General features: G+C 46.8%; 2 protein-coding genes across 2 annotated transcripts in view; both read right to left on the bottom strand.

Moving 5' to 3' along the window:
- LOC132378760 (uncharacterized) overlaps positions 1-18583 on the bottom strand; it is a 60758-nt gene extending 42175 nt beyond the window's left edge. The window contains exon 1 of the mRNA XM_059945904.1: positions 16092-18583. Within this exon, the coding sequence (XP_059801887.1) occupies positions 17088-18173 (1086 nt within the window). The 5' untranslated portion in view covers positions 18174-18583 and the 3' untranslated portion in view covers positions 16092-17087. The remainder of the gene's footprint in view (positions 1-16091) is intronic.
- A 128-nt stretch (positions 18584-18711) lies between these two features.
- The window catches only part of iqgap1 (IQ motif containing GTPase activating protein 1), a 110608-nt gene continuing 103582 nt past the window's right edge, over positions 18712-25737 (bottom strand). The window contains exons 34-38 of the mRNA XM_059945901.1: positions 24741-24953; positions 24356-24522; positions 23140-23268; positions 21490-21598; positions 18712-20385 (exon numbers count right to left, since the gene is read on the bottom strand). Of these exons, the coding sequence (XP_059801884.1) occupies positions 20272-20385; positions 21490-21598; positions 23140-23268; positions 24356-24522; positions 24741-24953 (732 nt within the window). The 3' untranslated portion in view covers positions 18712-20271. The remainder of the gene's footprint in view (positions 20386-21489; positions 21599-23139; positions 23269-24355; positions 24523-24740; positions 24954-25737) is intronic.

The raw sequence follows: 25737 nt of genomic DNA, 5'->3' as shown, positions 1-25737 counted from the left end.
ACATTGCGGGCATGCAATTTTGTTGCCAGAACATGTGACGATATTTTCAGGCTGCCCCCAGCACAGCCTGAAGATACTGCAAAGGATGTATTTCACTGTGTGTTTCAATGTACATGTAAAATAAATTTGTCAAATCAGAATGGGAATAGGCTAGTGATGAAGACATTTACTACACTTGTCTTCATAGGTCGAGACACTGAGCATAGGAACCAGGATGTCGTTTGGTCAAGCCACATGGAGTAATAGTACTGGTGTCCACAACAGGAAGGATGTGGTAGCAGTTGAGAGTGTAGAGGAGATTCACCAGGTTGTTTCCAGGAAAGGGGGGCGGTAGTTAAAAGGAGAAATTGGATGAGCTAGCTTTATTCTCACTGCCACAAAGGAGGCTGAGTTGGTGACCTTATAGAGGATAATAAAATGATCAAATGCAGGTAGATATAATCACATCTATATGGGGTGTTACGGATTCAGCAACAATAAATATATGAGTGAGGCAGGGGTTTTTATAACAAATAAAACATTTATTAAACACTGAAAAACAAACCCCCAAAAGTAAACAAACAACTAATGTAATTGAAAATCAGCTGCTGTGCGGCAGCTTAAACAGTTCTTAAAGCGATGTTGCAAAAACAGTTCTTCAAAGTAGTACTGCAAAAGTTCAAAATGCTTACAGTCCATTTAAGGAGAGACTTTTTAGATAATTTAAATTCTCTTTCACGTCGGGTTGCTGCGGTTCCCAGTCGAACTATACTTTTCCCACGGAGAATTTATGAAGATGGAAATGAAACGGCTTAAAGGCACTGACCTTTCCTTGACAAAACTGTACCCAAACCCTTTCTGCTATTCATAGGGGTTACCACGGGCACAGCCAATGAATTCCTTCCGAATGAGGATCAAACAGGGTTGAACCTGTTTCACAGTCGAAATCGACTTTCCTCCATCTTTTAACTCCCGAACTCCGATCTTCACTCTCCACTGATTTTTAACTGGCAGTATTATAAACAAACTGCCGGCAATGACCTTTTAAACTTTAGGCATTAAATAAAACATCTTTCAACCAAACTGTGTCATAACATTGAACCACGCAATGGCATGAAGTCAAAATGGCAAATCCAGCCACGAACTGCCCCACCTCACAGGGAGGAATCCTCCTTTTATACCCTGTAAAAAAACCTGTCACATGACCTCTACTGGCGGGAAAATGACATCACTCCACCATCACACGACCACTACCTTAAGTCCAGTATAGCTTCAACACCACTGTCACGTGTCACGGGTACGTAACAGGGGGCAGAATGGACTGTCACCATTCTGGATGAAGGGGCTCAAGTTGAGATGTTGGCTGTCCCTTTCCCTCCACAGACCCTGCCTACCCACTGAGTTCCTCTATCATCTTGTTCATTACATGGGACGATTAGGTGGGAAACAGGCCATTCAGCTCAAAATGTCTGTGCTGGCCATTCGGTAAATTTTACTTGTCCCCTTTTTTCCCAGCACATCTCCGTCAGATGTTTCATCTGAATATATCTTGAGTGCCAGCCAGCCCCACTAGCTCAGGAAGTCTGCTCCAAATTTCCATTACCTCCACCATCAGAAAAATGTTTGTGAAATGGGTCTCCAACATTAAGCATGTGTCCATTGATGAGAGACATTTCGGTGAAGGGGGAAAGTATCATAAAACCATAAGAAATAGGAGTAGAATCAGGCCATTTGACCCATCAGTCTGCTCTGCCATTCTATCATGGTTGATTCATTGTCCTCCTCAATCCCATTCTCCTGCCTTCTCCCTGTAACTGTTAATACCCTTATTAATGAAGAAGCTACCACCCTCACTTTAAATATACCCAATGACCCAACGAAACCCAATTTCCCTCGGGATCAATAAAGTATGTCTGTCTGTCTGACTTAGCCTCCACAGGTTAACCACCTTTTACCTAAAGAAATTCCTCATCTCTGTTCTAAATGGGCATCCCTCTATTCTGAGATTGTACCCTCTTGTCTTAGATTCTCCCACTACAGAAAACATCCACCCTATCCAGGCTTTTCAATATCCAACATGTTTCAATGAGATTTCCCCCTCCCCCCACCATTCTTCTAAACCCTATTGACTACAGGCTCAGACCCACCAAGCATTCCTCATATGTTAACCCTTTCACTCCTGGGATCATTCTCATGAACCTCCTCTTGACCCTCTCCAATGTCAGCACATCCCTTCTTAGACAGGAGGCCCAAAACTGCTCACCATATTCCAAGTGCAGTCTGACCAATGCTTCAGCATCACTTCCTTGCTTTTGTATCCTCTGGAAATGAATGCTAACATTGCATTTGGCTTCCTTACCACTGACTCAACCTGCAAGTTAATCTTTAGGGAATCCTGCATGAGGACTCCCAAGTCCCTCTGCACCCCGATTTAGCTTTATCTTTATTTAGAGATACAGCATTGAACAGGCCCTTCTGGCTGCCCAGCAAACCACCGATTTAACCCAAACCTAGTCACAGGACAATTTCCAATGACTAGTTAACCTACTGACCAGTATGTCTTTGGACTGCGGGAGGAAACTGGAGCACCCGGAGGAAACCCACGCGGTCACAGGAAGGAACGTACAAATTTGCTTACAGAGGATATTGGAATTGAACTCCAAACTCTGACACCCCTAGATGTAATAGCTTTGAACTAACCCTAACCCTAAACTTCTGAATGTGCTGTGTTTAGAAAATGGTCTATGTCTTTACTCCTTCTACAAAAGTGCAAGACCATACTCTTCACTACACTGTATTGCATCTGCCACTTGTTTGCCCATTCTCCTAACCTGTCTAAGTCCTCTGCAAACACCCTGTTTCCTCACCATTCCCTGCTCTTCCACCTATCCTTGCATCACTTAACCATCTGAACTATCTTGTTGCCATCTGAGATTCTACCACCAGCCGTGGTGTCATCAGTGGATTTATAAATGGCTTGCAGACTTGAAGACTAATGGCAAAGGGAATTGACTAGCATTTTGGTTTATTTGCACTTTCTTGTTCATATACTCTTCAGCCTATTCGAAATTCTCTATTCAAAGCCACAGAAAAATTCAGTTCAATGATGTCACCACGAACCAGCCAATTAGATGGTAGTAAGTGGACGACATCCCAGCATGACTTATTTTCTTGTAAAAGTCAAATAAAAATTTATTATCAAAGTTGTACAAGTTACCATAGACTAACTTGAGATTCATTTTTATTGCAGTCACTTATAGGAAAAATAATGGAATACAGTAGAATTTTGTCATAGAAACACAAAAAACCTGCAACAGAATACAGGCTCTTCGGCCCACAATGCTATGCTGAACATTAACCTATTTTCAGAAATTACCTGGGGTTACACATAGCCCTCTATTTTTTCTAAGCTCCATGTACCTATCCAGGAGTCTCTTAAAAGACCCTATCGTATCTGCCTTCACCACTGTCGCCGGCAGCCCATTCCACACACTCACCACTCTCTGCATAAAAACTTACCCCTGACATCTCCTCTGTACCTACTCCCCCCCCCCCCCCTTACACCTGTGTCCTCTTGTGGCAACCACTTCAGCCCTGGGAAAAAGCCTGTGACGATCCACACGATCACTGCCTCTCATCATCTTGTACACCCATAAGGATAAGGTTTCAAGGTCTAGGAGACACACGATAAAATGGGCCAAAGTCAGCATGGTTTCCTTCAGGTGAAATCTTGCCTGACAAATCTGATGGAATTCTTTGAAGAAATAACAGGCCGGACAGACAAAGGAGAATCAGTGGATGTGGTTTACTTCGATTTTCAGAAGGCCTCTGACTAGGTGCCACAGATAAGACCACTACACAAGGTAAGAGCCCTTGATACTACAAGACAAAGGATTGGCTAACCGCTAGGAAGCAAAGAGGTCTCTTTTGCCATTGATGGTGGTGTTCGCAGGGGTCAGTGATAGGTTTGCTGCTTTTCACATTATAGGTTAATGAACTGGATGACAGAATTGATATCTTTGTGGGCAAGCCTCCTGAAGGTACAAAGATAGGAGGAGGGGCATGGAGCATTGCAATGCAGGGGGTCAGCACAAGGACTTGGACTGATTAGGTGAATGGGAAAAGAAATGAAATACAGGGCAGGGAAGTGTGTGTTCATGCACTTTGATAAAGGAAGAAGGGCATATACATCTTGTACACATCAGTTTTGTTGCTCCTCAGCCTTCTCTAAAGATAAAAGATAAAGATTAGCTTTATTTGTCATATGTACATCAAAACACACAGTGAAATGTGCCATTTATGTTAATGACCAAAACAGTCCGAGGATGCGTCCACAAGTGTCGACATGCTTCCTGTGCCAATGTAGCATGCTGATGCACCATCAATAATTCTCGGAGACGTGAGGCGAGATATAGCCTTTATACCGGTGTCTGTGGGAGGAGCCACAGGAGCAGTCAGCGGGTGGGGGGGGGCATGTCCAGACAGGTAAATGTAGTTCACCACACATGCCCACAAAGGAAACTCACATAGTCAATCCCTTAACTGAAACCCTCCATCCCAGGAGATATCCTTATGAGTTTCCACATCACCCTCTTCTGTGCAATCACATCCTACCTATCACATGGTGGCCAGAATTAATGTCTTGTATAATTCTGTCATAATAATTGGATTGGAAACACCAATGCCCAGGAATAGAAAGCCTGAAGAAAGTTGTGAATACAGCCCAGTGCATCACAAGTAAAGGCCTCCCTTCCACTGAACACGTTTACATGGAGCACTGTCGCAAGAAAGCAGCGTCCATCATCAGGGACCCCCCATCATCCAGGCCAGGCCACGCTCTCTTCTCATTACTACCAAACCTTAGATTCCAGAACAGTTATTACTCAACCATCAGGCTCCTGAACTGGCGTGGATAACTTCACTCACCACTACTCTGAACCGATGTACAGACTCACTTTCAAGGACGACATTTCATGTTCTCTTTCTTTTTCAATCTTTTTATTGATTTTCACATATACACAAAAAAAAAATAACATAGTAATAAGTAATTTATAAATACAATAGACTTGAAATCACATTGATAATAAGATAATAATATCCTACTAAACATCAACAAAAGAAAATACCTTAATCAAGTCCACATGATTATATGAAAAAAAAACAAATAACCATTAAAAAAGAAAAAAAAAATATTAAAAAAATGTGAGAAAAAAATATATTAAAAAAAATAAAACACTAAACTAAACTAACATAGGCAATAATAACAGTTTACAAGTATAAGATAGTGTCAAAGAACTCCGGAACTCCATACCTGAACATGAATAAGCAGAAAGGTCTGGAAAAGGCCAAATTAATTCATATGAAAATGTCGAATAAACGGTCTCCAAGTTTCTTCAAATTTAATTGATGAGTCAAAAATAGTGCTTCTAATTTTTTCCAAACTCAGATAAGAAATAGTTTGAGAAAGCCATTGAAATGTAGTAGGAGGATTTACTTCTTTCCAATTTTGTAGTATAGACCTTCTGGCCATTAATGTTACAAAAGCAATCATTCGTCTGATTGAGGGGGAAAACTGATTGCCATCTTCATTTGGTATGCCAAAAATTGCAGTAATAAAATGAGGTTGTAAATCTATATTCCAAATTGAGGAAATAGTAGTAAATATATCCTTCCAATAATTATGTAAAGTGGGACATGACCAAAACATATGGGTCAATGAGGCCACTGCTAAATGACATCTGTCACATAGAGGGTTAATATGAGAATAGAATCGAGCAAGTTTATCTTTAGACATATGAGCTCTATGTACAATTTTAAATTGTATTAAAGCATGTTTAGCACATATAGAAGAAGAATTAACCATTTGCAAAATTTTTTCCCATTTATCTGTTGATATGTTGTATTGAAGTTCTTTTTCCCATTCTTGTTTAATTCTAACTGATATTTCTGGTTGTATCTTCATAATCATATTATAAATAAAAGCTACTAATCCCTTCTGACAAGGATTTAAGGTAAAGATCAAATCTGTAGTGTCCATCGAAGTTGAATTAGGAAAAGATGGTAAAACTTTATGTAAAAAATTTCTAATTTGTAAATATCTGAAAAAATTAGATTTAGGTAATTCAAATTTATTAGAAAGTTGATCAAATGACATCAAAGTATCTTCAAAAAAGAGATCACGAAAACATTTTATACCTTTCCTTTTCCATATGTTAAAAGCTTGATCTGTCCAGGAGGGTTTGAAAAAGAAATTAAATAAGATAGGGCTATCAAGAACAAAGTTTTTCAAAATAAAAAACTTACGAAATTGAAACCAAATTCGTAATGTATGTTTAATAACAGGATTAAATATTTGTTTATTAAATTTAACTAAATCCGCAGGAAGACAAGAACCAAGAACAGAGAATAGAGAATATCCCTTTACCTCATTACATTCCAAATTTACCCACTGTGGGCACAGTGGTGAATCCAAATCTAATTTCCAATACAATAAATTACGAATATTATTTGCCCAATAATAAAATCTAAAATTAGGTAAAGCTAAACCACCATCTTTTTTTGATTTTTGTAATTGCTTTTTACTTAACCTAGGGTTTTTATTTTGCCACACAAATGAAGAAATTTTTGAATCAATGTTATCAAAAAAAGATTTAGGAATAAAAACTGGTAGGGCTTGAAATAAATATAAAAATTTCGGTAAAATCATCATTTTGACAGCATTAATCCGACCAATTAATGATAAAAACAAGGGAGACCATCTTGTAGTAAGTTGATGAATTTGATGAAGCATAGGTAAAAAATTCATTCTAAATAAATCTTTATATTTCTTGGTAATTTTTATACCTAGATAAGTGAAGTTATCAGTAACAACTTTAAATGGTGTCCTATCAGTCAATAAAGTTTGTGCATTTAAAGGAAATAATTCACTCTTATCTAAATTTAGTTTATAACCAGAAAAAGTACCAAATTGAACCAACAAGGATAAAATAGCAGGAATAGACCTATCAGGGTCAGAAATATATAACAGCAAATCATCAGCATAAAGAGATAATTTATATAACTTCTCATTACGGGTAATACCAAAAATATTAGGAGATTCACGAATAGCAATAGCTAAAGGTTCTAATGCAATATTAAATAATAAAGGACTTAAGGGACAACCTTGTCTCGTACCACGAGATAATTGAAAAAAAGAGGATCTGTGGTTATTCGTAAAAACAGAAGCAACAGGTTTATGATATATTAATTTAATCCATGATATAAAATTAGGACTAAAATTAAAATTTCTCAATGTATTAAATAAATATATCCATTCAACTCTATCAAAAGCTTTTTCAGCATCTAATGAAATAACACATTCTGGGATTGTGGGTGGTGAAGTATAAATTATATTAATCAATTTTCTAACATTAAAAAAGGAATACCGATTCCTCATAAAACCAGTTTGATCTTCTGAAATAATCTGAGACAGTACTTTTTCTAATCTAATAGCTAAAATTTTTGTAAGAATCTTAGAATCTACATTTAATAATGATATAGGGCGATAAGATGTACATAAAGTAGGATCTTTATCTTTTTTAAGAATTAGAGAAATATTAGCTTCATAAAAAGATTGAGGTAATCTCTTCTTAGCAAACGCATCATTAAAAATTTCACATAACCAAGGAGAAAGCAAAGAAGAAAAGGTTTTAAAAAATTCTACAATATAACCATCAGGACCAGGAGCTTTCCCTGAGTTCATTGATGAAATAGCCTCTCCTATTTCCACTATAGAAATAGGAGCATCTAACAGACTATGATCTTCATCAGTCAGTTTAGGAATATTCAAATTGGACATTTCATGTTCTCAGTAGTATTATTTTTTGTTAGCAGTTTGTCTTCTTTTGCACATTGATTGTTTGACTGTCTTTGTATGTTTTTTGGAGTCTTTTGCACTATTTTTCTGTAAATGACTGCAAGAAAATTAATCACAAGGGAGTATATGATAACACACACAAAATGCTGGAGGAACTCAGGACTGGCAGAGAATAACATCAGGACTGGAGAAAAAGGGGGCAGAAGATGGGGGGAGTGGGAAGGAGTACAAGCTGGCAGCTGATAGATGAGTGGGAAGGTGGGTGAATGGGGGAGTGGGGAATGAAGTATGACGCTGGGAGGTGATAGGTAAAGGGCTGAAGAGGAAGGAATCTGATAGGAGAAGAGGGTGGACCATGGGAGACAGGAAATGAGAGGGGCACCAGAACGTGAGGAGAGTGGGGGTAAAGAGGGAGCCGGAATTCAGAGTCAGATGTTTTTTATCTTGTTAGTGAAGGAAAATATCCCATATAGCTTCCGAAATATGTTCTTTGTCTGTGTTTCTACCTTCAGGGATCCTTACACGTACATATCTACCAACGTTCCTCTGCTCTTCTGTACTTCCCGGTCATTGAGGGTCTAACCATCTGCTGGAGATGGACAGTAAATACTGGCCTTTCTTGTGACGTTCAGGATCTGGAAACTGGATCAGGAAATACCTTCCACCTGACAACACCTGGCTCCAATGCATCTGCCCAAGAATAAAATGTTTTTTTACTTCCTCCTTAGATGTTGACAGGTGGCAGAGATGAGACAAATTACCATTTTGCCAAGGAAACGGAAAGCTGAGAAGAAAATTGCAGGCTCTATGAAAGGCCATGAGCCTGTGGCAGCTTCATGTTGAATTCCTGTTCCTCTCCTTTGGTTTCCTGGAGACTGAACAACTTGTATTCTGCTCTCTCTCAGTGTATCATTCATAGTATCTGTGTATCGACTTACATATATGTAACCCTTACCCAACAGGCTGGTATATGTCTAGGGGAAAAGGAGATCCAGCCGCTCACCAACCCACCTCCCGTACACGCAGGTGCTGTGAGAATCGAGTTTATGCCTCGTGCCCGCCAACAGTATCAAACCCACAACAAATACCGTTATGAAATACACTTTAAAGAGTTTACTAAAATTAAAAGAGTAGTAGGCAATACAATATATATATATATATATATACACACACACACACAAGGAAAAAAACAAAAGGCTCCAACTTATCAAAGTTCAGTCTGTTTAGTGCACTCGTTGGAGCTCAATCAACGAACCAATCGACCCCTCGTCGCTTGCCTCCGACTTCCACGTCTTCGCACCTGGGACCACGCCCGGGGGTCTTCCGAGCAGTGCAGCACACGTCCACCTTCCTCGACGTCTTCCTCCCGCACTCCCCTCCCACCAAAAAAAACCCCCCCCGCGAAAACCCCTCCCCCAAGTTCCCAGCATCACAAGACACAATGACATTCCCCATTGATTAACAAATGAATACAATTACCATATCAGCCATTCTAAAGTGAAACAACGACGAGAGAAACATTTATCCGACAAAGAAACATTCCTACTCGTAACAAACCAAAGAGGCCATTTTGAGTAACAGACACAGGACATTGTACATTCTCTCCCCACCAGCAAATGTCATGCCCTCATGGCATTACTAGAGTTCCCCAAAGCTTCTTGCAACACACAAAACCCAACCCAGGTGCAGAAAGCAGTGACATAACTACCCAGAGCAGTAGAAATCACACTCGGTTCTCCCGGTGCCACATATGTCAACCGCTCTGGGGGGCGCCTAATCCTCTGAGATCTCCATACCCCTTCTGCCCCACTGGGCTCCCTCGTCACCTGCAAACCCACAGTCTCGGACACCCCAGGTCTACCTGACAGACCCGCACCCCCTTCCTCACAGGGGTCCTCCCTCACCTGAGATCTCTCCAGCTCACACTCCGGTTCCACCCTCTCTCCCACCAATGTTGGCTGCCTCTCCATCTGACCCTCAAGACCTTCCCTCCTCTCACCCAATTCAGTATGGGAAGGGCCAGGAGCCTCCTCTCCTGGTACTGGAGCACCAGCGAATGGGAACAGGGCCCACTCATCTGAGTCGTCCTCCTCTGAATCGGTAGCCATTCCCAGGTGGGGGGCCGTCCCCGCTCTTCAGCAGCGGGCTCTTCCCGTTCTCCGCGCCCTCGCAGAGTCCTTGTACTGGGTATAACCTCCCACTCGGGCTCCTTATCCACCTGCACCACTTGACCCAGTGGCAGCAGGTGATTCCTATGGAGTACCTTCATAGGCCCTTTCTCATCCTCAGGTTTCACCCGGTAAACCAGCAGGTTTGGCATCTGGCTCTCTATTACATAGGGGCTGGCCGCCCATCGATCTGCCAACTTGTGCTTACCAGGGAGTCCCAAATTCCGTAAAAGGACCCGGTCGCCCGGTAATAATTGTACAAACTTCACCTTTCGATCACACCGCATCTTATTCTTCTGATTTTGTTTGGTAGCCGCCGCCTCGACCAACTCGTACGCCGGTGTAACTCCCTCTTCATGTTGGACACGTACTTTATAGACAATAGACAATAGGTGCAGAAGTAGACCATTCGGCCCCTCGAGTCTGCACCGCCATTCTGAGATCATGGCTGATCATTCACTATCAATACCCAGTCCCTGCCTTGTCCCCATATCCCTTGATTCCCCTATCCATCAGATATCTATCCAGCTCCTTCTTGAAAGCATCCAGAGAATTGGCCTCCACCGTCTTCTGAGGCAGTGCATTCCACACCTCCACAATTCTCTGGGAGAAGAAGCTCTTCCTCAACTCTGTTTTAAATAACTGACCTCTTATTCTCAATCCATGCCCTCTGGTACTGGACTCTCCCAACATCTGGAACATATTTCCTGCCTCAATCCTATCAAATCCTTTAATTATCTTAAACGTTTCAATCAGATCCCCTCTCAATCTCCTCAATTCCAGCGTGTACAAGCCCAATCTCTCCAATCTCTCTGCGTAAGACAGCCCTGCCATCCCAGGAATCAACCTAGTGAATCTACGCTGCACTTCCTCAATTGCCAGAATGTCCTTCCTTATACCTGGAGACCAAAACTGTACACAATATTCCAGGTGTGGTCTCACCAGGGCCCTGTACAAATGCAAAAGGACATCCTTGCTCTTGTATTCAATTCCCCTTGTAACAAAGGCCAACATTCCATTTGCCCTCTTCACTGCCTGTTGCACTTGCTCATTCACCTTCATTGACTGGTGAACTAGGACTCCTAGGTCTCTTTGCATTTCTCCCTTACCTAATTCGACACTGTTCAGACAATACTCTGCCCTCTTGTTCCTGCTTCCAAAGTGGATAACTTCACATTTATTCACATTGAATGACATCTGCCAAGTATCTGCCCACTCACTCAGCCTATCCAAGTCTCCCTGTATTCTCCTAACGTCCTCTTCGCATGTCACACTGCCACCCAGTTTAGTATCTTCAGCAAACTTACTGATATAGTTTTCAATGCCCTCATCTAAATCATTGACATAAATCGTAAAGAGCTGTGGTCCCAATACAGAGCCCTGTGGTACCCCACTAGTCACCTCCAGCCAGTCCGAGAAACACCCATTCACTGCTACCCTTTGCTTTCTATCTGCCAACCAGTTTTCTATCCATGTTGAAACCCTGCCCCCAATGCCATGAGCTCTGATTTTACTCACCAATCTCCTATGTGGCACCTTATTGAATGCCTTCTGAAAATCTAGGTACACAACATCTACTGGCTTACCCTCATCTAACATCCTTGTTACACCCTCAAAAAACTCCAACAGATTAGTCAAGCATGATTTGCCCTTGGCTCGGCCTAATCCTATTACTGCCATCTAGATGTGCCACTATTTCGTCCTTAATAATGGACTCAAGCATCTTCCCCACGACTGATGTTAGGCTAACAGGGCGATAGTTCTCCGTTTTCTCCTTCCCTCCCTTCTTGAAAAGTGGGACAACATTAGCCACTCTCCAATCTTCAGGAACTGATCCTGAATTTAAGGAACATTGGAAAATGATTACCAATGCATCCACAATTTCCTGAGCCACCTCTTTTAGAACCCTCGGATGCAGACCATCTGGACTTTAGATGGGACTTCTCGGGAAATTCACCCACTCCACCTCCAAAACACAAGTCAATGGGCAACCTCGCTTCCTGCCCGAACATCAGATAATAGGGTGAATACCCTGTAGTCTCATTGCGAGTACAATTGTAACAGTGAACCAATTGTCCAATATGACGACTCCACCTGCTTTTCTGCCCAATCTCCAGCGTCCCGAGCATATCCAACAGGGTCCTGTTGAATCTCTCTGGCTGAGGATCTCCCTGTGGGTGGTAAGGGGTAGTCCTGGATTTCTCAACCCCAAGCATAGTCAGTAATTCCTGGATAAGGCGGCTCTCAAAGTCCCGCCCCTGATCACTATGGATTCGCCTGGGAAGGCCCGAATGCACAAAATACTTCTCCCATAACACCTTCGCCACTGTCGTCGCCTTCTGATCCTTGGTGGGAAATGCCTGGGCATAGCGAGTGTAATGATCAGTGATGACCAAGACATTCGCGGTGTTGCTGGTGTCAGGCTCAATCGACAGGAAATCCATACATACCGGGTCCAGAGGTCCCGCACTCTGCAAGTGCGACAGTGGAGCCGCCGACGCTGGCAGGGTCTTCCTCCGGATGCAACGACTGCATCCCCTACAGTATTCTTCGACGTCCCCCTTCATCCGGGGCCAGTAGAACCGGTCTTTGAGTAATCCATAGGTCTTTTCCACCCCCAAGTGTCCAGAATCATCATGTAAGGCCTGGAGTACAGTCTGGCGATACTTCTCCGGCAGGACCAGTTGCCAACAGCAGAGTTGGTCCGGAGGCGCCGTGACCTGGTACAAGATTTTGTTCTTTAACTTCAACCGAGACCACTCCTTCAACAACAGAGGCACGCATGGGTGTTTCGCCTTCTCAGCCAATGCCCCATTCCCCTTCTCGACCGCTCTCCACACTGTGCCAATGCCCGGGTCATTTTGCTGAGCAGCTGCCACTTCCCCCGGACTCAGTTCCGGCAACTGTTTAGTCCGCAGTGCGGTCAGTTCACAGTAAACTAGGGGCATGGCGTCGTCAAAAACCCCCAAATGGTCCACGGCTCGTTCCAGCCTCCCTCTTCCCTCGGCCTTCACGGTGATAGCAAACTGACACATCGCCTTCACTCCAGGGGCAGGGACACTCTCCCACTCCTCGTCCCTCTCCTGTTCCCCCGGCTCCCGACGAGACAATGCATCCGCATCGACATTCTTGCTTCCGGGGCGGTACCTCAGGCTGAAATCATATACCGACAAGGCCGCCAGTCACCGATGTCCGGTGGCATCCAGCTTCGCCGAAGTCAAAATATAAGTGAGAGGATTGTTATCCGTTCTCACCTCAAACTTGGCTCCGTACAGGTAATCGCTCAGCTTGTCCACCACCGCCCACTTCAGCGCCAGGAACTCCAACTTGTGAGTGGGATAGTTTCTCTCCGATGGCGACAAGCTTCGGCTGACAAAGGCTACCGGTCTCAATGCTTTGCCATGCTCCTGGTACAGAACAGCCCCGAGACCCTCTCAGCTGGCATCCGTGTGCAGCACATAAGGCTTCTGGGGATCAGCAAAAGCCAACACCGGGGCCTGGGTCAGGGCCCCTTTCAAAGATCGGAACGCCTCTTCACATTGATCATCCCATCTCGAGCCAAAAGGTTCCGCTGGGTTCCAGTATCCTCCAGCGTCCTGCCTCTGGTTCCCCGTCCTCTTCTTCCCCACCGGGGGATAGCCACACAACAGCTGAGTCAACGGGTGACACACTTTGGCGTATCCTTTCACAAATCGCCGGTAATACCCACAGAACCCCAAAAATGAGCGCAGAGCACCCACTTTCTGGGGTCTCGGCCAGGTGGTCACGGCCTCTATCTTGGTTGGATCAGTAGCCACTCCCTCTTGCGAAATGATATGGCCAATGTAGTTAACCGACGACTTGCAGAACTGGCATTTGTCCAGGGAAAGCTTCAACCCTTCTTCATTAAGCCGGCCCAACACCTTCAACAGCCTCTCCTCATGTTCCTCCAAAGTCGAACCAAACACTATCAAATCGTCCAGGTACACCAGCACCTCCAACAGATTCATATCCCCCACAGTTCTCTCCATGAGCCTCTGGAAGGTGGCTGGGGCTCCGGATATGCCTTGGGGCATTCGTTCGAACTGAAAGAACCCCAGCGGGCAGATAAAAGCGGTCTTCTCTTTATCGGCCGCACTCATCGGGATCTGGTAATACCCACTTCTTAAATCCAGCACACTGAACCATTTCGCACCGCTCAGGCAGACCAGCGCATCCTCGACTCTTGGGACAGTATATTGATCAGGGACAGTTCGCCGATTCAACGTCCTGTAGTCAACACACATGCGCACTCGCCCATTCTTCTTCCGTGCCACCACTATTGGGGACGCATAAGGACTTCGGGACTCAGCTATGATTCCGGCCTCCTTCAACTTGCACAAGTGCTGTCGGACGTCCTCAACATCTGCCGGAGCCAGCCGCCGGGATCTCTCTCGGAACGGGGTGTCCTCCGTCACCCGGATGGTGTGGCGAGTGCTTTTGGAGCAGCCAACATCAAACTCGCCCCGAGAAAAAACAGTTTCCATCTTCAGCATCTTCTCCACTAGCCGGTGTTTCCACTCCGGTGACTCAGGGGAATCCCCGAAGTTAAAGGCTTCAGCGGTCAGCTCCCTTCGATGCTCCGATCCCTCCCCATTAGGGGTCCTCACTGGTGCGCTGGACATTACCGTCACCGGGAACAGATGTGTCAGCGGCATTCCCCTCTTAAAGGTGATTTCTCTTGCCGTGGTGTTCCTGACACTTATAGCTATACGCCTCGCATGTACCACCCCTGGTCTCTGCACTTCGGGCCTCACCAGCACCCCCGCCGGAAATCGTGTCTCCCCTTCAAGATGGTCTGGGGTGTCTACTAACAGGGCTTTTCCCGTCGGCACTCCTGGGAATCTGGGGGTCCCCATCACTAGTGCTACCTCCCCGGGTCAGGTCACCTTGGGCCTCGCCTGCGTACACCACACCGTCCCTCGTTTACACTCCGGGTCCAGCCCTTGGGAGGCAACCCCTTCTGCGAACACTGCTCGAAACACTGGATGCACCGAGAGGCTCTCCAGAAAGTCTTCCCCCCCCCCCTCCTTCTCCTTACAAGCTCCCAGGAGCCGTCGCACCACAGGGGAGTTAGTCCCCACCAGGAGGGCAGCACCACCGGTTTCCACCGGGTCAGGACACACCAACACCAACGTCTCAATAGCTTCCGACACTCCCACATCGCCCTCCGAGAACTCCAATCTCACCGATAGGTACCCATCGTATGGGTAGACACCCTCGCTCGCACCCCAAATCTGCAGGGCGTCAAATGGGGTTACGGGCAAATGCTTTAGATATTGATTGTAGAAAGACCGGTACAATAAGGTCACCTGCGATCCTGTATCAAGAACGGCTTTTGCGTAAACTCCCTCTATCCGTAGACCCACACTGGCACGGGGTCCTACCAGCCCATCCGGAATAGAGGCGTGGGCACCCGGTGGTCTTCCGGCTGATCTCTGGGAACGTGTTCCTCCAGAGGCTCCAGTCCGTTCCCTCACTGAGCCTCTCCTAAGTTTCCCGACACCTCTCCCCTTTTAGTCATAGGGGGGCTTGTCCTCCGCGGGACTCCTTGTCTCTCACAATCCCACCTAAAGTGTCCCTCCTCTCCACAGCTATAGCACACCCTCGACTTTCCACAGCCCCTGACAATCCAATGCGGGACGAGCCCCCACAAATGTAACCCTTACCCAACAGGCTGGTATATGTCTAGGGAAAAAGGAGATCCAGCCACTCACCAACCCACCTCCCGTACACGCCACGCCTCCGACTTCCACGTCTTCGCACCTGGGACCACGCCCGGGGGTCTTCCGAGCAGTGCAGCACACGTCCACCTTCCTCGACGTCTTCCTCCCGCACTCTCCTCCCACCCAAAAAAACCCCCCGCGAAAACCCCTCCCCCAAGTTCCCAGCATCACAAGACACAATAACATTCCCCATTGATTAACAAATGAATACAATTACCATATCAGCCATTCTAAAGTGAAACAACGGCGAGAGAAACACTTATCCGACAAAGAAGCATTCCTACTTGTAACAAACCAAAGAGGCCATTTTGAGTAACAGACACAGGACATTGTACATATACATACAGAGGGGGCCAGTAGCGTGACGGATACAACCCTCCCTGCTCATGGACTGTTTGCCCCACTTCCATCAGGAAGCAGGCTACGTCAGGACCACCAGACTCAAAAGTTACTTTCCTCAAGCAGTAAGACGGATCAACAACTCCACCCACTAACCCACCCCTCCACATCACAGCTTTATCATTTCCTGTCACAGTCTGTTTATGTACAGGCACTCTTGTACCCAACGTCACTTTATGGACAAACAATCAATGTGTTTATAGTTGGTATTTTTTTATTATTGTTGTGCTTTTTAAAAATCTTATTATGCTTTTTATTGTTCTGCATCAGATCCAGGGTAACAAATTTATTTCATTCTTTTACACGTGTACTGCAAATGACATTAAACTACCTCGAATCGGCAGCATCCCCTGAGTGATGACTAGCTTGAACTAATGAACATCACCACCCAAATGTTGACCAATAGGGAGCATCACCCAGGTTGACTAATGATCAGAATGACCCATGCCTCGAACATGGGCAGCTCCAGTCAAGCCTTGAGTCAGGTATAATGTAGATTTCCCAAGTAGTTTCTCTTCATAAGATGAGGGAGAGATTGAGGGGAGAGGCAGCTGGGAATAGATGATATGTGGGTGATCATGGAGCCCATGAAACAACTTTGACATCTGGTTCTGCTCTCCAGGGGAAGGGTTCTTAACCAGGACAGCTTCCACTGAGGGAGGTGCCTGTAACTGAGAGTTAGGGAGTTCCTAGTATCCACTGAGACAAGAAATTACCTCCTCACCCCAGAATCAGGCAGATCCCCCCACCAAACCTTCTCTACCTTCCTCCCTCTCCCCACTGCCGACAGTCCAAATGCAAAGTGCACTCACCTCACAGAGAAACCACCAATCCTTTCTCCTGGGAGCAGCTTCCAAAGGTGGGACTTCCCTGTTTCCCGCTCCCCTCGCTAGAGCTTTCTGCACACCACAGATGGGAGATGCCTACCAGCCAGAGCTGTTCCTACTCCAGAGTGTGTGATGTGATGGTGCGAGGGACATTGACTCTGTCTGATCCCGGGAGTGTGTGTTGTGATGGTGTGGAGGGACTGTGACTCCGTCTGACCCCCGGAGTGTGTGATGTGATGGTGTGGAGGGACATTGACTCCGACTGACCCCCGGAGTGTGTGATGTGATGGTGTGGAGGGACTGTGACTCCATCTGACCCCCGGAGTGTGTGATGTGATGGTGCGAGGGACATTGACTCTGTCTGACCCCCAGAGTGTGTGATGTGATGGTGCGAGGGACATTGACTCCGTCTGACCCCCAGAGTGTGTGATGTGATGGTGTGGAGGGACATTGACTCCGTCTGACCCCAGGAGTGTGTGATGGGATGCTGGAGGGACTGTGACTCCGCCTGACCCCCGGAGTGTGTGTTGTGATGGTGTGGAGGGACATTGACTCCGTCTGACCCCCGGAGTGTGTGATGTGATGGTGTGGAGGGACATTGACTCCGTCTGATCCCCAGAGTGTGTGATGTGATGGTGTGGAGGGACTGTGACTCCATCTGACCCCGAGTGTGTGATGTGATGGTGTGGAGGGACATTGACTCCGTCTGACCCCCGGAGTGTGTGATGTGATGGTGTGGAGGGACATTGACTCCGTCTGACCCCCGGAGTGTGTGATGTGATGGTGTGGAGGGACATTGACTCTGACCCCCGGAGTGTGTGATGTGATGGTGTGGAGGGACATTGACTCCGTCTGACCCCCGGAGTGTGTGATGTGATGGTGTGGAGGGAGATTCACTCTGTCTGACCCCCGGAGTGTGTGATGTGATGGTGCGAGGGACATTGACTCTGTCTGACCCCCAGAGTGTGTGATGGGATGGTGTGGAGGGACTGTGACTCCATCTGACCCCCGGAGTGTGTGATGTGATGGTGTGGAGGGACATTGACTCCGTCTGACCCCCGGAGTGTGTGATGTGATGGTGTGGAGGGACTGTGACTCCGTCTGACCCCCGGAGTGTGTGATGTGATGGTGTGGAGGGACTGTGACTCCGTCTGACCCCCGGAGTGTGTGATGTGATGGTGTGGAGGGACTGTGACTCCATTTGATCCCGGGAGTGTGTGGTGTGATGGTGCGAGGGACATTGACTCTTGGAGTTAGATGTGATGGGTCGATGTTGAAGGAGCTTCAATCTGTGTCTGACCCCAGGAATGTGTGATGAAACAATGTGGAGGGAGGGTGTCTTGAGACAGTGTGGAGGGAGCTTCACTCTGTCTGACCACAGGAGTGTGTAATGGGATTGTGTGGAGAAAGGTCTCTCTGTCTCTAACCCATGTCCCAGGAGTGAGATAGGACAATTAGAGGGAGCTTCACTCTACGATTACCTGGGATATTGGGACTATGTAGATGGAGCTTTACTCTGTAAGTGAGGGAAAGGACAACGTGAAGAGAGTTCTGCTGTCTTTAATGTGTGCTCCAGGAGTGTGTGACAGGGCATTGTCGGAGCTTCAGTGTGCCTCTAACCTGTGCTGGAGAGTGGGAGCAAGGAATCTGAGTATCCAGACCCCGGGAAAACGTGAGGTACGTGCACAGAGCAGGATCAAGGCAAGTGTGAGAAACGAAAGAGACCACACACAGTTAAATAAACCAAATAAGTGATTCAGTCCATCAGCACACTCACTGATCTTGGAGACGGAAACACAATTTATTTTTCTTAAAATGAACCGATATTCCTGCAAATACAATTTCATTGTAAGAGCATCAGGAATGGGACAAATAATTTAGCCAACTACAACTTTCTCTGTGTAGTCTCTGTGCAACAGCTGTCCATGCACTGCAATGGTGTGCATCGAGCTGCTCTAAATGGTCGCTTCTAGCTCAGCAACTGTGGATGCGCCAGTCCATACAGTCAGTCCTTTCTTCCAGGAGTTGGGAGAGCACGGATTTGGCTGAGCTGAGGACTCCTCTTGTCACCTTTCACCTCACCTGCCCACAGGGACAGTGTCAGAAGTGGGTTAATGGTGGGACCACAATGGAGGTGGTGAAAAATCCAGGGCCCACCACTCAGGAGATAGACTGTGTGGGGGGGAAATGTGATCCGTGGAACACCAAGGCTGAGGAAGGGTTCAAACGAAAAGTGACACTGTAACAGAGAGGCAGAGACAGAAGGCTCCTCCTTAACCGTGTGCACTGGTGGGGAGTTGGAGGGAAGAGCTGTGGACACGGAGAGGCAAGGCACACCTCAAGATGATCTGCAAAGCTCCAGCACGAAACTGAACCTACAATTCTGCCATGGACAGTCCCACGCCCAACTGTGAAAGGAGGACAGTTGAACTTGGGTCAAACAAGCCCGTCCTGTAAAAAAAAACTCAGCATGACACTAACTGAAGCCCAAAATCCTCATCCCTAGGAGATGGGGGTGTACCTGGGGACAATTTGAAAGACTGGCCCAGGATAGATGACTCTGGTGAGCTGCTGTCAGCGGCCTATCTCCCAGTAGGGATGTGTTGGGTAAGAAGCTGCTGAAATTACAGTCTGTAGGCACAACAGGGGGCAATTACTCCAGTGTGTTACAACTCCACTGAACTGTTGAGTCAGGGTGCAGGTGTTTGCTTGAACCATGGGGATTTCATGAGCTGTATTCATTCTGTACCCTCATTGTTCTCCTCCTGTAGACTTACTGTCTATTTAACGCCAGTGGGCACTGGAAAAGGATGTGTGTTTCCCAAAGTGCCTGGCACCCATTATCCCGGGAATAACAGCTCCAAGTTTTTGACTTCAGTTGATGGAATGTGGTGGGCTGGACAAACCCGTCCACCAACCAACTGCTATCCCAGGCAAAGAGGCCAGAGGACTGGACAGACGGTTAGAAAGCTTGTCTGGGAAAGGGACAGTTCCTGCACAGAAATGGAAAAGTTGCAAATGTAGTTTATATAAAAATAAGAGGGGGTTGTGTTTACAAATATTTACGCCTCTTAAGCAATTCAAAGACCACTATGAATGCAGAAGATGCTGTCTATAAATGTTCTGGCTATATCATATGAAATATAAAATTGCACACTTTGATAACCCTATTCTCCTCCATATGGGTCACATCCTCGAGCATCCATTTCTGATCTCTGCAGAACTAAACTGACTTTGTGCACGCCACAAAGGCAGCATCTTGTCATTGGGGCAGTGAGGGATCCTGGACCAGCCTCCCTCTACTTCCCATAGAACTTCTTGTTGAGCAGGAAAATCAACAGGTTGACATTGACCTTGGCTTTGTCGAACAACTTCATGACAGCGACACCCTCGTACTGGAGCTGGAGGAGGTCCTGAGTAGGGGGAGATTAAAGATTAACAATGAGATTCTGCAGATACTGGGAATCCAGAGAAATACACACATGATGCCAGACGAACTCAGCAGGTCAGACAGCATCTATGGAAATGAGTAAACAATTGACGTTTCGGGCTGTGACTTCATCAGATGCTGACGCTGGGTCTCAGGAAATAAGCATCAATTACTTATTCCCCTCCATAGATGCTGCCGACTCACTGAGATTAAAGATGATCTTTATTTGTGCGTTGTTTGTGTCAACGAGCAACACTATCTCAGGATGCGATGGGAGTAGACCACAAGCATCACCATGCTTTCAGCATCAACACAATACGCCCACAATTTACTAAATCGAACACGTACATCTCTTTGGAATGTGGGAGCTAACCCGGAAGAAAACAACATGGTCAAAGGGAGAACGTCCAGACTCCTTAGTCAGAGGTGGGAATTGAATGCTGATCTCTGCTGCTGTAAAGCATCAAGCTAAGAATGTATGGCACCCTGAGTGGCTACGGATTACTCCCCCCACCCATTACAACCTCGTGTCTCTGATTGACATTAACATCCGGTGAGCAGAGAATGATGCCTCTCTGTGATCTCCCACCCAGCACACCCTCTGGACCACCCGAGCCCTGTGCTCCAGGACTCCGTCCATGAGGACAGCACGACAGCATAGCTGTTAGTCTAACGCTCTCCAGCGCCAGTGACCTGGGTTCGATTCCTGTCACTGTCTCAGCGGGTACTCTGGTTTCCTCTCCTATTTCCAGGATGTACGGGTCAGTAAGTTGATTTGCTGTGATTGTGCTCGTCGGGCTGGGAGGGCTTGTTACCATGCTGCATCTCTCAACAAAGCAAACAGACCCAAGTTTGTTCGGGCTCAGAGCCTCGACTCCACAAAGCATACTGGTGAACTGCTTCTATACTCCTTTCCAGAGTCTCCACAACCTTCCTGCAGATAGTTGGGTTTGGAGGTGCACAGGGGGATGATGGGCTGAAGGGTTAGCAGAGAAGAGGTGGAGCCAGGAGGATATGAAAATAAAGAAGAGAATTACAATGTTAATGCGCTGCGGGATTGAGGATTTGGGAAGGGGTGGACCGTTACCTGATAGTGGAGCATGAAAGAATCCATTTGGACCCCCATAAACTTCGCTTTCACTTCGAAGTCGCCCACTTCCTCTGTGGGACAGATGTCGAAAATGACATTTTTAAACCTGTAAGCAGAAGAGAAGAGCTTTGTTTAACAGTTTCCTGAGAAACTGGGCCAGACCATTGGCAAGGAGCAGATACCTTCAGCTTGAGCCCCAGCCTGACCTGATACGCCACTGTAGGTCTTGGGGAGGGAGGTGTTGCTCTGTCAGAGGGGCCGTCCCGTCAACAAGAACCCTTGGCTCAATCCTGCTCCGACACCTCTTGGTTTTAAAGAGGTCCACCCACACAGAGTTTGGATTTCAAAGGAACTGCCTTAGGGATTCAGTTCCGAATTTTTCCTCAGGGTTTACTTCCAAAGGCAGCAGAGGTTCGAGATCAGAATTTTCCTTCTCCTAGACGGGCTACCAAACATGACTGACAAGCCCCATCTGCCCAAAGTGACTGGTTTTAAGGCACCAGTAACCTGCTTCTGCCCAATAGAGACAGGCTCTCTACTGGGAACAATAGTAGAAACTGTTCTGCTGGGCTTAGTAGCTGAGCCATGTGAAGGTCAGGAGCTGGACTTGACTATTTGGGACGCACGCCATTGGGAGCATTTAATAGACAGTGTGATTCCCCCCTACTACACCCCACTCCCAACCGCCCAAGCTATGACAACCTTAAGGAACCTCATCAAACCATAACAGCAAAACCCACCCGTGGAATTGCACTTTGTGAGATATTTGCAAACACAAAATAGCCCCTGGGGCACATGGTGTAAACTCAGCACTGCCCCCACCCACTGGTGGGAAGTGTCACAGAATCTCAGTCAATACCGATGGGTTGGTTTGGCACTAACTCAGTGCAGGAACAGGAGTGAGAGGCTGATGAGGGGCCTCCTGCTATCCCAATGTTACAGCCTGATGGGCTAAATGGCCTTCTTCCATCCCAATATAACCTCCAGTCCCTATGCCTGGGGAAGAGGTTCTGGATCTCTGAGGCAGAGAGGGCGAGAACTCCAGGAGTAGGTAGGTTACCAGGCCAGAGGTCAAAAGTCAGGTCCAGGCCAGAGGCCAGGGAGGGGGATGGGCAGCAAACGAGGTGATGGAGTTGGAGGCAGACTTAGCTCGATCAGAATGAAGATACCACGTCCTTCCTGCAAACAGAGCCCCTTCTCGCAGATGCCTCAGGCAGATTGGCATGGTTGGCAGCTCATCTTGGAGCAGGAAAACTGATCTCAAACACTCGCTGCCTTACAGTGATAAGCACTCACGGGGAAGGTTGGTTTTGGGAGTAAACCCTGAGGAAAAATCCAGAGCTGGAGTCCCTAAGGCAGCACTACTGACGGGCAACTCAAACACTGGTGCCAGTCTCCGCCAGTCCTTTGGATTTGTTAGTTGTGTGGGGGGGGGGGAGCCTGCTCATGGGCAATAGCTTGCTCTCCACATTGTACCGCTCTGCCTTGCACATCCAGTGAGATGGTTGAGCCACACCAGTGGAGGGACTCTCACTCAGATGCTTCTCACCTCCCAGGTTTCTCCCCTCTCTCCCAGGGATGAGGCACCCCTTCCAATGGGAGCTGGTCACTCCAGTACAGGAGCCCCTCACCTCCCCTCACACTCACTGGTTGGTGTTGAGATCCTCAATCTCCAGCAGAACGCCCTTCTCGTGTAGCCTGGCAGCAGTGTACCGCTGGGAAACCTGCTTGCTCTTCTTTCCTTTCACACTTCTGTCTCCTGGTTTCTTCGAGACCCTGGCAGAGGAAAGTGAGGGAGCATCTGAGTGAATGGAGGCTGTGACCCCAACCCACCCAGCCTGGAGACCACACCCTGCTCTTCAGGTGGCAGAAATGCTTCGGCACTGTTCTGGAGCACACCTTGTCCCACGCCCATCAGGGAGGAGGCTCCATCGCATCCGCACCAGGACCACCAGACTCAAAAACAGTTCTTTTCTCCAAGCAGTAAGTGATCAACACCTCCACCCACTAACCCACCCCTCCACACCCCCACCACCACTACTTCATCATTTCCTGTCAGTCACCTTGTGTACCCTCCTGTGCCTAGTGTCACTTGATATACTTATATACTATCAATACATGCATATAAACTATCTGTTCTATTGATTGATTGTGTTTTTATTATTTTTGTGTTCCTTACATTATTGTGCTGCAATTATTTTGTTCTCTGTTACACAGGAAATGACATTAAATAATCTTGATCTACCCCAGTCACTCCGGGTGATCTGTCTTTATCTGATCTTCGTGGGGGGGGGGGGGGGGGAGAGGTGATCGCTGCCGCCCTGCAGACAGTTATTGTGGGGAGGGGGGTATGGGTGGGGGAGATTGAGAAAGATCCAATCTCCATTATAGGAATCAGGAGGGGAGACTGAGGGGAGGAGAACTGGGGGGGTGTGTGACTGTGAAGGAGAATTTTTCAGGGAGGGGAGACTGTGGGGTGAGTGGGAGCAAGTGTGGGAGATAGGGGAGTCTTTTGGAGGGAGGGGAATGGGAGTGATGTGACTGTAGGGGGAAAGTGTTGGGGAGGGGAGACTGTGGGGTCGAGGGGAGTGTGTTGGAGGAAGGGGAGGGGAAGTGTGGGTATCTGGGGAGGGCTCGAATTGGGCAGGAGGGGAGATGGGGAAAGAAGACCAATAGTGGGAGGTGGGCGGGGCACCATTGATGAGCCCTCCCTCGGGCAGCCTGTGGCGGAAGACCGTGAGGCCAGTGTGACTGATGACTGTTCCAGTCAACATGGAGACAATGGCGAGAACGGCCTCTACCTGCTCACCAGACCTGAACACCGGAGGGGAGACCCCTCAGATTCTGGGTTAGAGGCACCTACTTGCCCTTGCTGGCCAGGTTGTCCATACAGGTCTTGATGTACTGGTTGTAATAGTCAATTTGCTCTTCGTAGAAAGTGGTCTTGGAGATCAGGCCGCTGTACGTCTGCTGCAGGCGCACCAGTTCTGCCTTCCGCCTCTGCCGGTACCGCCGCTGGTTTCGAATATCCTGGCCGCAGGCAGTGGGATGGGGGACAGAGGAATAGCAGGTTAGTCAAGAACCCAGCAGCCTCTGCTTTAAATACACTTGGCCTCCATAGCTGTCTGTGACAATGAATTCCACAGATTCAACACCCTCTGGCTGGTGTTTCAGTGATGGAGGACATTGCTGAATACCCCACGGAGACTCACTCCCACCGGGGTGGGACCCCAGGATGGGCTGGTTACCTTGGCAACATCGTTGATCAGGTCCTGGTACTTGTTCTGGGGGTCGACCTTCCCCAGGGCTGCCAGCTTCTTCAGGTTCTGCACAATCTTCTCTTTCTTCTCCGTCAGGGTCATCTGGTTCTCTTCCTCCTCCAGCTGATTCCGCTTTATCTTCTCAGGGGTCTTTGCATCCCGTATCGCTCGTCGCTGCATCGCTCGCTGATGATCAGCATCCTATGGGAGTACGTATCAATAGTGTGAGATCAGAGCAGCTTCATTTGTCCCCTACCGTGTGATCTGTTGTTTACATCTGCATTGAGATTCGGGTAATATGGTCACATGTACCGTACTGTGTGGGTGTCAAGTGTCTCTCTCTGCGGGTGCACGTGTTCAAGAGTGAGTGTGCCCGAGAGGGTTTGAGAAAGTGACTATGTGTGTGAGAGTGAGTATGCCTGTTCATGTGAATGCGTGAGAGAGAGCCTATTAAAAACTATCCTCCCCCCACCCCCGGAAGTTTTCATGTTTTATTGTTTAACAACATTGAATCACAGTGGATTTAATCTGGCTTTCTTTGATCAGAAAACAGAAAAGGACTCATTCATGTCAAAGTGGAAACAGATCTCTACACAGTGATCTAAATTACAGATATAAAACACAAAATAATTGATTCATAAGTATTCACCTCCTTTAATATGACACACCAAATAATTAATGATACAGCCAAATGGTTTTAGAAGTCACATAATTAGTTAAATTAAGGTCACTGTTTGCCATCAAGGTATTTCAAGGGATTGCAGTAAAAATACACCTGTATCTGGATGGTCTAACTGCTGGTCGGTCAGTATCCTGTCAAAAACTACACCCTGAAGACAGAAGTACATCCCAGACAACTCCATGAAAAGGTTAATGAAAAGCAGAAGTCAGGAGATGGATACAAGAAAATTTCCAAGTCACTGAATATTCCTTGGAGTACAGTTAAGTCAATCATCAAGAAATGGAAAGAATACAGCACAGTTGT

Source organism: Hypanus sabinus, chromosome 21 (assembly GCF_030144855.1).
Source record: "Hypanus sabinus isolate sHypSab1 chromosome 21, sHypSab1.hap1, whole genome shotgun sequence".
In the NCBI taxonomy this organism is placed as follows: domain Eukaryota; kingdom Metazoa; phylum Chordata; class Chondrichthyes; order Myliobatiformes; family Dasyatidae; genus Hypanus; species Hypanus sabinus.
This window is presented reverse-complemented; position numbering and strand designations above follow the sequence as displayed.